This window comes from Nomascus leucogenys, chromosome 3, assembly GCF_006542625.1.
Source record: "Nomascus leucogenys isolate Asia chromosome 3, Asia_NLE_v1, whole genome shotgun sequence".
In the NCBI taxonomy this organism is placed as follows: Eukaryota; Metazoa; Chordata; class Mammalia; order Primates; family Hylobatidae; genus Nomascus; species Nomascus leucogenys.
The window spans coordinates 151,246,419-151,259,071 of NC_044383.1; the positions used below are offsets into that span (position 1 = coordinate 151,246,419).

Sequence of the window (12,653 nt, forward strand, 5' to 3'; positions counted from 1 at the left end):
TTGGTCAAAAGGCACAAATGATTTCCCTAACCTGGCCAAATACTCTCAGAAAGAATATATCAGATGAGAATAGGCAATTTTATGGTGGTATGCTCATAGACTAACTAAGAAAAAAGAAAGAACACTCAAACAAAACCAGACACGACAAAGGAGACATTTTAACAGATACCACAGAAATTTAAAGGATCATTAGAGACTGCTATAAACAAAGATATGCCAATAAGTTGGAAAGCCAAAAAGAAACAGATAAATTCCTAGACACACATAACCTGACACAACTGTACCAGGAAGAAATAGAAAACCTGAAGAGACCAATAACAAGTAACAAAATAGATGCAATAATAAAAACTCTTCCATAAAAAAAAAAAAAAGTCCAGGACCTGACAGTTTCATTGATGAATTTCACAAAATACTTAAAGAAGAACCAACCCTAATTCTATTCAAAGTATTTCAAAAAACTGAGGAGGAGAAAATACTTTCAAACTCATTCTATGAGGCCAGCATTATCCTGACTCCAAAATCAGACAAAAACACAACAGAAAAAAGAAAATTACAGGCCGGTATCACTAATGAACATAGACATAAAAATCCTCAACAAAATACTACAAAACTAAATTCCACAATACATTAAAAATCCATTCATCATAATTAAGTGGGATTCATATCTAAACATGTAAAGATGGTTTCAACATATGCAAATCAATAAACATGACATATCACATTAATAGAATCAGACAGAAAGCATATGATCATTTGAATAGATGCTGAAAAAGCATTCAATAAAATTCAACACTCCTTTATGATAAAAACGCTCAGCAGACTGGCTATAGAAGAAACATACCTCAAAACAGTAAAGGCCGTATACAACAAACCTATAGCTAGCATGACACTGAACAGGGAAAACCTGAAGCCTTTTCTGTAAGATCTAACAAGACAAAGATGCCTGCCTTCACAACTTATTCAATATAGTACTGCAAGTCCTAGCCAGAGCAATTACACAAGAGAAAGAAATAAAGAGCATCTAATTGGAAAGGAAGAAGTCAAGCTGTCCTGGTTTTCAGATGACACGATCTTGTATTTCAAAAAACATAAAGACCTTAGCAAAAAAAACTATTTGAACTGATACATGAATTCAGTAAAGTTGCAGAATACAAAATCAACATATGATAATCTGTAGCATTTCTATATGTCAAAAGCAAACAATCCAAAAATGAAATCAAGAAAGCAATCCCATTTACAATACCTACTAAAAAACCCCTGGGAATCTGCCTTTTAAAATATATATATATATAGTTTTATATATATATATATATATAGTTATATATATATGTAGTTTTATATATAGTTATATATGTAGTTATATATATAGTTTTATATATAGTTATATATATAGTTTTATATATATATATATATATATATATGATACATGTGTAGTTTTGTTACAGATACACTGCACAGTGGTGAGGTCTGGGATTTTAGCATAGCCATCACCCAAATACTGTAACCTGTACCCATTAACTAAATTCTAATTCCTTACTCTCCTCCCAACCTTCCACCCTTCCACATATCCAAGATCTATTATTCCACTCTCTATGTCCATGTGTACATATTATTTAACTCCTACTTATAAGTGAGAACATGCAATATGTGATTTCCATTTCTGAGTTATTTCATTTAAGATAATGGCTTCTACTTCCATCCATGTTGCTGCAAAAGACATGATTTCATTATTTTCTATGGCTGAGTAGTATTCTATGGGGTGTGCATGTGTGTGTGTGTGTGTGTGTGTGTGTACACACACATTTTCTTCGTCCAATCATCTGTTGATAAGCACTTAGATTGGTTCCATATTTTTGCTATTGTGAATAGTGCTGCAATAAACATACAAGCATAGGTATCTTTTTTTATATAATGATTTATTTTCCTGGGAATAAACTTAAGCAAAGAAGTGAAAGATACCTACAATTAAAACTATAAAACATTGATGAAAAAAATGAAAGCAAAAAAACATGGAATTATGCTCATGGATTGGAAGAATAATCATGTACTATTAAATGTCCATACTACCCAAAGCAATCTACAGATTCAATGCAATCTCTCTCAAAATAACATTGTTCACAGAAATAGACAAAACAATCTTAAAATTCATATAGAAACAACAAAAGACCCATAAAAGTCAAAGCAATTCTGAGCAAAAGGAACAAAGCTGGTGACATCACATTAGCTGACCTCAAATTACGCTATAAACCTATAGTAACCAAAACAGTATGGTACTAGCATATAAACATACAGACCAAGAGAACAGAACACAGGTGGCAGAAATAAATCCATATTTTTTAGTCAACTCATTTTTGACAAGGACGCCAAGAACATACAATGAGGAAAGGACAGTTAAGTCTTCTGGTGCTGGGAAAACTGGATATGCATATGCAGAAGAATGATAAAGTACACCCCTATCTCTCACCTTATACATAAATCAAAATGGATTAAATACTTAAATGTAAGACCTAAAACTAAGAAGCTACTAGAAAAAACATTGGGGAAATGCAACAGGGCATTGGTCTGGACAAAGATTTTTTTTTAGTATGACCTCAAAAGCACAGGCAACCAAAGCAAAAACTAACATGTGATCACCTCAAGCTTAAAACCTTCTGCAAGCAAACAAAGTGAAGAGACAACCTACAGAATAGGAGAAAATATCTGCTAACTATTCAACTGACAAAAAATTAATAACCTGAATATATAAGGAACTCAAACAGATCAATAGTAAAAAAAAAAAATCTGAGCAAAAAATTAGCCAAAGATCTGAATAGCTATTTCTCAAGAGGAGAAAGACATACAAATACCCAACAGGTATATGAAAAAATGCTCAATATCACTAATCATCAGGAAAATGCAAATCAAAACCACAGTGAGATATCGTCTTACCTCAGTTAAAATGACTATTGTCAAAAAAGACAGAAAACAACAAATGCTAGCGAAGAAAGGGGAATGCTCGTACACTATTGGTAGGAATGTAAATTACTACAGCCATTATGGAAAACAGTATGGAGGCTCCTCAAAAAACTAAAAACAGAACTACCATAAAATGCAGTGGTACTGCTGAGTATATATCTCAAAGAAAGGAAATCAGCATATCAAAGATATATCTGTCCTCCCATGTTTTTGCAGCACTATTCATAGTAGCCGAAATATGTAATCAACCTAAGCACCCATTCATGGGTGAATGGATAAAGAAAATGTGATATATACAAAACGAAATATTATTCAGCCACAAAAAATACAATCCTATCATTTGCAGCAACATGCATGGAACTAGAGTTCATTAAGTGAAATAAGCCAAGCACAGAAAGAGAAAAATTGCATGTTCTTACTCATATGTGAGAGGCTAGAAAAGGGATCTCATGAAGGAAGAGTAGACTGGTAGTTACCAGAGGCTGGGAACACCAGTGAGAAGAAATTGTTAAGAGTGGTTGGTTAACAGGTACAAAATTACGGTTAGATAGAAGGAATAAGATCTAGTATTTTGTAGCACAATAGGGGGACCAATCATTAAACTTGAATAGTAGATTTGGGATATTCTCTACACAAAGAAATGATAAATGTTTGCAGTAGTAGATATCTCAATTACCGAGATTTGATTATTACATTGTATGCTTGTATCAAATATCACCTGTACCTCATAAATATGTATAATTACTATGTATTCACAATAATATATTCATAATTTTAAATTTTAAAATATGTAAATACCAAAGATCCATCTTTATGATAATGTGAACACACAATTAACAGAAATAATGGAATATGCCAAATAACTCTTTATAGATGAATTCGTATCAACTTTATCTCCTTTCTAGTTACCAGATGGTGGACTCATGTTTATTTATAATTCAGATCAAGACATTCAACACATTTTCTGGTTTCCATTACCAAAAAATATAAATAAAATATATGAAAATTCCATGTAAGAATGTTTCAACATTTGAGACAAAAAAATTGAAGGAAAAAGAGAAGAGTGTCCAAAATTAGGTTCTATGCAAACCATTTCAAAAATGTGGTTTTTTTCTTATCATGAAAATATACTAATAGTTAATATATTATTTATTAGTATCCCACTTACTAAACCTTCCAACACTGCATGTTTTGGCAAAGTAATTTATGCCCCATTAATTTAATATCCTTGTTCCTTATATATACTAGCACAGAAACCATCTGTTACATATTAAACCATACAAATGCAATTTAATCTGAATTTTAGGCTATCAAATAGTAGGTTTAGGGGGCATAATTTAAATCCTACTTATTCTAAGAATAAAATATCTAACTGCTTTATTCGTATGAAAATTAAATCCCACTTCTAGAATCATTGAAAGGAGAAAAATATATACTAACTACATTATTTGAGAAAAAAAGAAAACTTCATTTATTTGTTGAAAAAAATTTAAGGTATCAGGCAGCACAAATATTTTCATTATTAATTATTTGAATTTATAGGTACAATGACAGTGATATGGTCTGCTATTGAATATTTTAGACATAATCATAGTAATAAAAATTACTGACCACAAAAGGTGGCATTCTACTTACAATTTTCAAATGACTGTGGGTTCATCAACCACCCTCTGGAATACTAAGTAACTTGCCTTTAAGAAATTAATGTTACAATTACATTTGAGGTTTTTAAGAAATTAATCCACATACTTTAAATATTATTCTAGTACAAAATGATGCCAAATATAGTCATGCTACCATCCACTTCTTCATGCACCCTTTCTAATACCACCAACACTGTCAACTCATAATTTTTTACATTAGGGGCCAAAAGGAGACACTGCTGATTATCAAGTAAGTCATGATTCTTCCTACATGTAACTGAAATACTGGAATGGCATTAGTGTTGGGAAATTGCTTTCCATTTTAGAATATTCTTATAAGAAATGCAAAACTATGGACCTTCATTATATCCTAATGTTTATTTAATAATATATTTATACTTTGTACAAATATAGATGTGTAAATGTTAAATCATTTAGTAATCTGAGTCTTGAAGGGTACCAGCTGGACCAAATTTACTGTCAAGTTTACTTTGCATAAAAATATAACATTTAGTGGGCAATATATACCTAGATGATTTTCTTTTTTTTCCTAAGTTTTTTCAAAATGAATGTACAGTCGTTTGATGAAACCTGTTTAAAACTCTGCTTCGAAGCTATATTTTCTTCTGAGGATATATCGGCCTTAATGCTTTCTGAGGAAGTTTTTATATATTCCCTAAATAAGTACAACAGGTTATAAAATAAATAAATGCAGTCTCTAATTTCCATATGTCACCAAAAAAATGGTGGTTTGGAATTTAGGTTCAGAGATCAACTTTTAAAAGGCAATTTTCCTCTCAACTGTAGATAGAATTTTATGTATCTGAAATGAAAATGCTATGAAAGCAATAAAATTAAACTGAAAATAAGAGTTAGAAAAAAAGACTCTGGAATTTAAATCTTTGGGGACTTGTCATGTTATACATTTCCCAAAGCCTCCTTCTCTCTATCTGTCAAAACAAAATAGACAGTAACTCGTCATAATCGCCCCTTTCTCTGTAAGACTTTCCCTGACAGGGAAACTACAAGCTTGGACTTTGCTTAAACTCACTGCCAGACCAACTAGAAGAAAGGAGTAAATGACAACTCCTTCCTTCTATTTGTAGACTGAGAACCCTTTAACAATTTAATAATGCCAGCCCCTAAACAGAACTTGCCACACAATTTGCTGAATGAATGAAAACGCAAGGAACCTGTGGAATTAAAGTATGTGTTGGGTGGGAGCAGTGCCACACGGCGGTAAGCCTAGCACTCTGGGAGGCTGGGGTGTGGGGATCACTTGAGGTCAGGATTTGGAGACCAACCTGGCCAACATGTTGAAACCCTGTCTCTAATAAAAAAAATACAAATAGTAGCCGGGCGTGGTGGTGTGCACCTGTAATCCCAGCTACTCTGGAGGCTGAGGCAGGAGAATCTCTTGAACCTTGAAGCAGAGGCTGCAGTGAGCCGAGAGCGCACCACTGCACTCCAGCCTGGGCGACAGAGCAACACTTTGCTCAAACATCAATCAATCAATCAATGTATTCTATAATATCTTCCCTCAAGAGGCTATTAAATGAGTATGAGGGAGAGAAGCATAAAAATAGCTCTGTGTCCCTATAGTATTAGAAGCAAATGTAGCGGCCCTCGGGCTGTTTCACTTGGAGGTTTAGTATTTAACCCTCCCTAATTTATTCATTTATTCGAAAATGTGAGGAATACAAAAATTACTATGATGCACGCGGTTCATGCCTTCAAATTGATCTCACAGTGAGCGTCTTACAATTCTATCGAGATTCAGATGCTTGCCCCTTGGCAACTTCCCTTTGAAAGTTTAGCCAAATATAAATCCATTTGAAACAAAATAAAAATCCTGCTACAATACTCAAATCAAATATGGTCAGCGTTCACACTGCTTACAGTTGTTTTTTTCTTTATCATTTTTGACTTATAATAATTGTACATATTTATGGGGTACAGTGTGTTACACGGTTTTATTTCATTTTCTTTTTTCTAAATGACAAAAAATGAAATAATTTAGATAGGCTTGTCTCATTTTCAACAAGCTATTCGCCAATATCTTCGATCTGTCACAGTTGCTGTTCCTGGTTCCACTCATGGAATGAAAACACTCCCTGAAAATCCTCTCCACAAAAATTTTCTTCCTCAAAAAGTTTTCAGTGAAGCAACGTGGAAGGAGAATAAGGCATACTTGAGAACGGGACTTTCTTGTTTTGTTTGTTTTTTTTTTGTTTGTTTGTTTGTTTGTTTGAGACAGAGTCTCACTCTGTTGCCCAGGCTGGAGTGCAGTGGTGTGATCTCTGCTCACTACAACCTCCACCTCCCAGGTTCAAGTGATTATTGTGCCTCAGCCTCGCAAGTAGCTGGGATTACAGGCATGCGCCACCATGCCTAGCTAATTTTTGTATTTTTAGTAGAGTCAGAGTTTCACCATGTTGGCCAGGCTGGTCTCGAACTCCTGACCTCAAGGGATCTTCCCACCTCGGCCTCCCAAAGTGTTGGGATTATAGGCATAAGCCACCACGTCCAGAGAACAGGACATTTTTTAAAGTAACAGGAAGAAAGGAAAGAAGGGAGGAAAGAATGAAGGGAGGAAGCCTGGTTTTTATATAGGCCTCAAAGGCCATGCTACAGAATTACACTGAACATGAAGCGGTATATGATGAGATACATTCTTTTGATAAACACGCTCAGAAGATAGGCTGAAGGGGGTCTTACTAGGCTGCACAGTAGAATGTAAGGTCCCTTTTTATCTGCTTCCACTGCTTGTATCCCTGTTTACTACTGATGCATTCTGCTATGTGGTTCTATGTCTATTCCCACAACTAGATGGTAAACTCCAAGTCACATCTCACTCAGCCGCTTTCCACTGTCCCTAGCCTTCTGCAAGGTCAAATAAAAAACATCTCCATGGACACAGGAAGGTGAACATCACACTCCGGGGACTGTTGTGGGGTGGGGGGACGGGGGAGGGACAGCATTAGGAGATACACCTAATGCTAAATGACGAGTTAATGGGTGCAGGAAATCAACATGGCACATGGATACATATGTAACAAACCTGCACATTGTGCACATGTACCCTAAAACCTAAAGTATAATAAATAAATAAAAAAAAAAAAAAAAAAAAAAAAAACATCTCCTTACAAGAAAAAAAAAAGTTAAGTGAGGAGGAGAATAACTGAGTAGAGTTTCAGTTACACACTGCTGGTCTTAATAATTATTTAACTCTTCTGTACATGTGTTCAATAAAGTATTATTTGATTAATATAGAAAACAAAGATTTGGGAGGTAGGAAATGACACACTGACATGTTTATAAAAATTCAAGAGTTAGTTTTTATAGCAGCACTACAATAGGTTCTAAGACCTGTATTCAATTTCATATCCCACAAAGACCATATATTCTTACACTATACTATTATCCCTCATTATACAGCAAGCTGAAATGTGCATCTTTATTTATCAAGTGCTTAAGCAAAGCTCAGCCACACTTTTGAAAGCATCAAACATTTAAATTGTTTTCAAATGTTTGAGGTTTATAAAAACTAAATTACGTTATGTCAAGCTTTTTTTAAGGTTAGTCTTGATATTAAATGCCAAGATTGAGAAGACAATGCCAGTTTCTGATATATTATTTCTCTTCTCCCCTTCCTCTCAATCCACACTTATAGGCATACACATACAAACACATTCATATACACTTACTTTAAAAACTACTTCATATTTCAGCACAAAAACCCTCATTTTAAAAAAAATTACCACTATAAAAATGCATAACAAAATTTCAGAAACTTTAAAAATTAGTGAGGAATATTACCTATACTTCTAACACCATAACATTTTAATAACAATTATACATTTTTATTCATTGTTATTAGACATTTTAGAACTTTAAGAGAACACCTTTTTACACTAATAAAATTTCCCCCAAATAGTATTTTTGTGTTTTTAATATAAAAGTTATACAACAAACTTGCTAGTTCTGTACATGTATCCCAGAACTTAAAGTATAATTTTAAAAAAGTAGAACAGTCAAAAACACATATAAAATTGTCACAATAAAAGCAATATTCACAGAAATAAGTTTATCCAAATATAAATCCATTTGAAACAAAATAAAAATTATACTACACTATTCAAATCAAACAATCCAATATATTAATATACATTCAATGAGGAAAAAATTATTTTTCCCATCCCCTTGAGCCTCTAGTTCTTTATTCGTGAATATAACTGCTTCTTAAACAGTCTCTATTAAAAATACACGTGTTTCAGAGACTAACATGCAAAGAGACTCCTACTGTAGAAAGTGACTTTGCAGAAAACTTAAACCACAATGTGCTTAAAATGCCAGGATCTCAAGTTAAAACAGTGGTTCTCCACTCCTTTTCTCATTTCATGAGAGTTCAGGTCAAAAAGATGTCCTTGTTCTTTTTTTTTTTTTTTTTTTTTTTGAGACAGAGTGTTGCTCTGTCGCCCAGGCTGGAGTGCAGTGGCGCAATCTCGGCTCACTGCAAGCTCCGCCTCCTGGGTTCATGCCATTCTCCTGCCTCAGCCTCTCCGAGTAGCTGGGACTACAGGCACCCGCCACCACGCCCGGCTAATTTTTTGTATTTTTAGTAGAGACGGGGTTTCACTGTGTTAGCCAGGATGGTCTCAATCTCCTGACCTCGTGATCCGCCAGCCTCAGCCTCCCAAAGTGCTGGGATAACAGGCATGAGCCACCGCGCCCGGCTGATATCCTTGTTCTTTTACTGAAAGTTTACTGACGACAGATCTTCTAGAGTCTGAGTGTGAATGAAAGTCAAATGCCAAGTCTACAGTGCTTTCCCAATATAAAAATTGTTTTTATATTGGCTTGTTTTTGTAAAGGATTTATTTTTGTAGAAGACTTCCCTTTGTAAAACATAGTATCTTTGAAATATATACTATGAATAATGTTTATCTAATCACTAAAAATAATCCTTAAATAAAATCAATTATAATACTGACTTCTGCATTTTTCAATATGGCTGTATCTTAATCAACTGAATTCTCAAGATTTGCCAAATTTTTATTTTTAATTAGTCAAGGATCTTTCTTTTGTATTTATTTCTTCTCTAACTTACTTTATCTTTTTAAATGGAATAACTCTGATAGAATTACAATGTTAATGTTTGTCTACTTTATATTTCACTCTCTAGAATATATTAAATGCTTGGTCTTTTGCCGTAAGACAGAAAAAGTTGGTTTAAAATGAGATCCACATGAGATCTTACCTTCTGATTTGTTGTTCTTCCTCTTCAGCCATTTCTCTACTGTCTCTGCACTAACACTTTCAGATACAAATTCATCTAATACCTGGGGGTGAAGAGAAAGATATGCCTTCACTTTTTCATCTGTCAAACCTGTAAAAAAATTGAAAAGAATAAAATTCACCTATACAACATCTTCATATCAGTGAAAGGTATAATATCACAACACATTATGCTAAGACCCAGCAACCTCTCATCTAATGGAGAGAGGGCTGCAAAGAGCAGAAAGGGGAAGTTATTGCTTAATTGGTACAGGGTTTCTACTGGGAGTGACAGCAAAGTTTTCAAACTAGACAGGTGAATACTGCCCAACATTGGGAATATACATTATGCCACTAAACTGTATGCTTAAACCAGCATTTAAAATGGTTAAAACACCATTTTTCATATACATTTGTGTGTGTGTGTGTGTGTGTATGACCACAATAAAGAAGAAGGTGGTTAGTTTAGCAGTTTTAAACTACAGATATTACATCATGTTACATAGCTGTTTCTAACAATAAATTTCAGAGTTACGTATGAACCAATGCCAAGATCCAATGCTGTACATTAAGGCTTACAGAGTACTTATTTTTTCGGTCTATAGTTGCCATAGATTCAGTGGTCAAAGCAAGTGAAACTCTAGCAAGAGTAGTAAACAGGAAAATCTAGCCCTGAAACATTATAGGTGCTAAAAATTGCTTAAAAAATAAATGAATAAATTATTATCTTTTATTGCCTTACAACACAAATCCTTCCTTTTTCTCAAAGGCATTAAACCCAGTGGTATAACTAATGTTCAGTTCAGAAAAATCTTGACATTTGTTCATTAATATTCTGTGTATGTAGTCAGTTTCACTGAAATACTTTTCATAGTCTAATGATAAGTACTGAATATACATAAGATTTTCAAACAAAGTATTTTCACATGTTTTCATATCTCACATATAAAGTATATGTTTTCAATTTGGTGCTTTGTGTTGGTATGCCATTTCATTAAACAATCCCAAACACAAACAAGCTTTGAATAATTATCCTTCAGTGACAGAAATTATTTTTACTACTGTATCTTTTCTGTGAATTATTTGAATAAATTACCCTTTTTAGGGATGGTTAGGTTAAAAAAAAAGGCAATGAAAAACTGCACTCTGAGAAAGAAAAGAAGGAAAGGAAGCATATCCTTATGATTGCAGAGAGTAGGCTGTATGTTTTCCCAAACAGAAAAAGTAGAGAATTCATATGTGTTAATTAATTCTGCTGGGAACTAAAGTCACAACTGTTGGGATTCTACAACAGAATGGTATAACTGAAAAGGAAAATGACTTCTTTCAATGAAATTGGTAGTTAAATAGTCAATTTAAACAAACACACACACATACACACACACACACACACAAATAGAGTTGTATAAGACAAATGAAAATAAGACCTCTGGCTATATTCACCCTGCAAAAGAGCCCCAGTGGTGTAAAATTCAGTGTAAGAAAATCTATAAAATGCTTAAGATAATTGACTCAATAAAGTAAGTAAGTGCTCTCCTGACACAGCAAATTATAGTCCCTAAAAACAAAAGGTGCAGGATACTACAGTAAGCTGATAGCATACTTGACCTTAGAGAAGACAGATAATGCAAATTTCATGCTCTCTTTAGGTCCTCCATATTCAATATTGATTCCTTCTTAAAATTTCTTTCTGCCACTCCCATGACACAAGGCTATAGAATTCTTATCCTAACTTTCTAATTGCTCTTGAATTCTGCTTTCTCTTCAACAATCCATAATGATGACACCAAAATCTAAATCAGGAATCTTAACATATTTTTAATCTCCAGTCTAGCTATTTTCCCATCACCTCAAGCTCCATCTTAAGTCAAAACTACATGAATTATCTCCTTCTCACTTCTTCCCAAGGAGATTTTAACTCTTGGTTTTCCTTTTTGTGTTACTATTACTCTACATTTTCCCAGAAACTGAGGCTGAAAAATATAGTAATAACTGATTCATTCCTCTTTGTCATCTCATTTCATCTTAGTGCATTACCATAGAAGTCATATTTGCCAAATTACATGAGATAAAAGATATGCATCCAAAATAAACAAAAAAACACTCTTTAAACTCAACAATAAGAAAACAATCAACCCAACTGAAAAATGGGCCAAAGGTCACTTCAGTAAAGAAGATACAGATATGGCAATAAACATTTTAAAAGATGCTCATTTGTTAATCGTGAATTGAAGTTAAAACAAAAATGAGATGCTATTACACACCTATTAGAATGGCTAAAATTTAAAAAAAAAAACTGACAGCACCAATTGTTGGCATGGATGCAAAGCAACAAAAATTATCATTTAATCCTGATAAGGATGCAAAATGCTACAGTGACTTTGAAAGACTGTTTGGAAGTTTCTTACAAAGCTAAATAGAGTCTTTCTGTATGACCCAAAAATCACACTAGTAAGCATTTACCCAATGGATATGAAGATTTATGTCCACACAAAAACCTGCATGTGAGTTTTTTTGGCAGCTTTACTCATAATCACCCAAATCTGGAAGCAATCAAGATGTCCTTCAATACGCAAATGGATAAATAAACTGTGATACATCCATATGATTAAATATTTCACACTAAAAAGAAACAGGCTAACAAGCCGTGAAGTAACATGGATGAGTCTTAAATGCATATTGCTATGAGAAGAAAAGCCAGTCTAAAAAGGATACATATTATACAATTCCAACTATACAACACTGGAGAAAAGGCATAAGCTGTAGAGGTAGTAAAAA

General features: G+C 33.7%; 1 protein-coding gene across 6 annotated transcripts in view; it reads right to left on the reverse strand.

The window, feature by feature from the left end:
- The window catches only part of PDE10A (phosphodiesterase 10A), a 662,241-nt gene that overhangs the window by 208,938 nt on the left and 440,650 nt on the right, over positions 1–12,653 (reverse strand). For all 6 annotated transcript variants that reach the window (XM_030809949.1, XM_030809952.1, XM_030809953.1 and 3 more), the window contains one exon: positions 9,859–9,987. In XM_030809949.1, the coding sequence (XP_030665809.1) occupies positions 9,859–9,987 (129 nt within the window). The remainder of the gene's footprint in view (positions 1–9,858; positions 9,988–12,653) is intronic.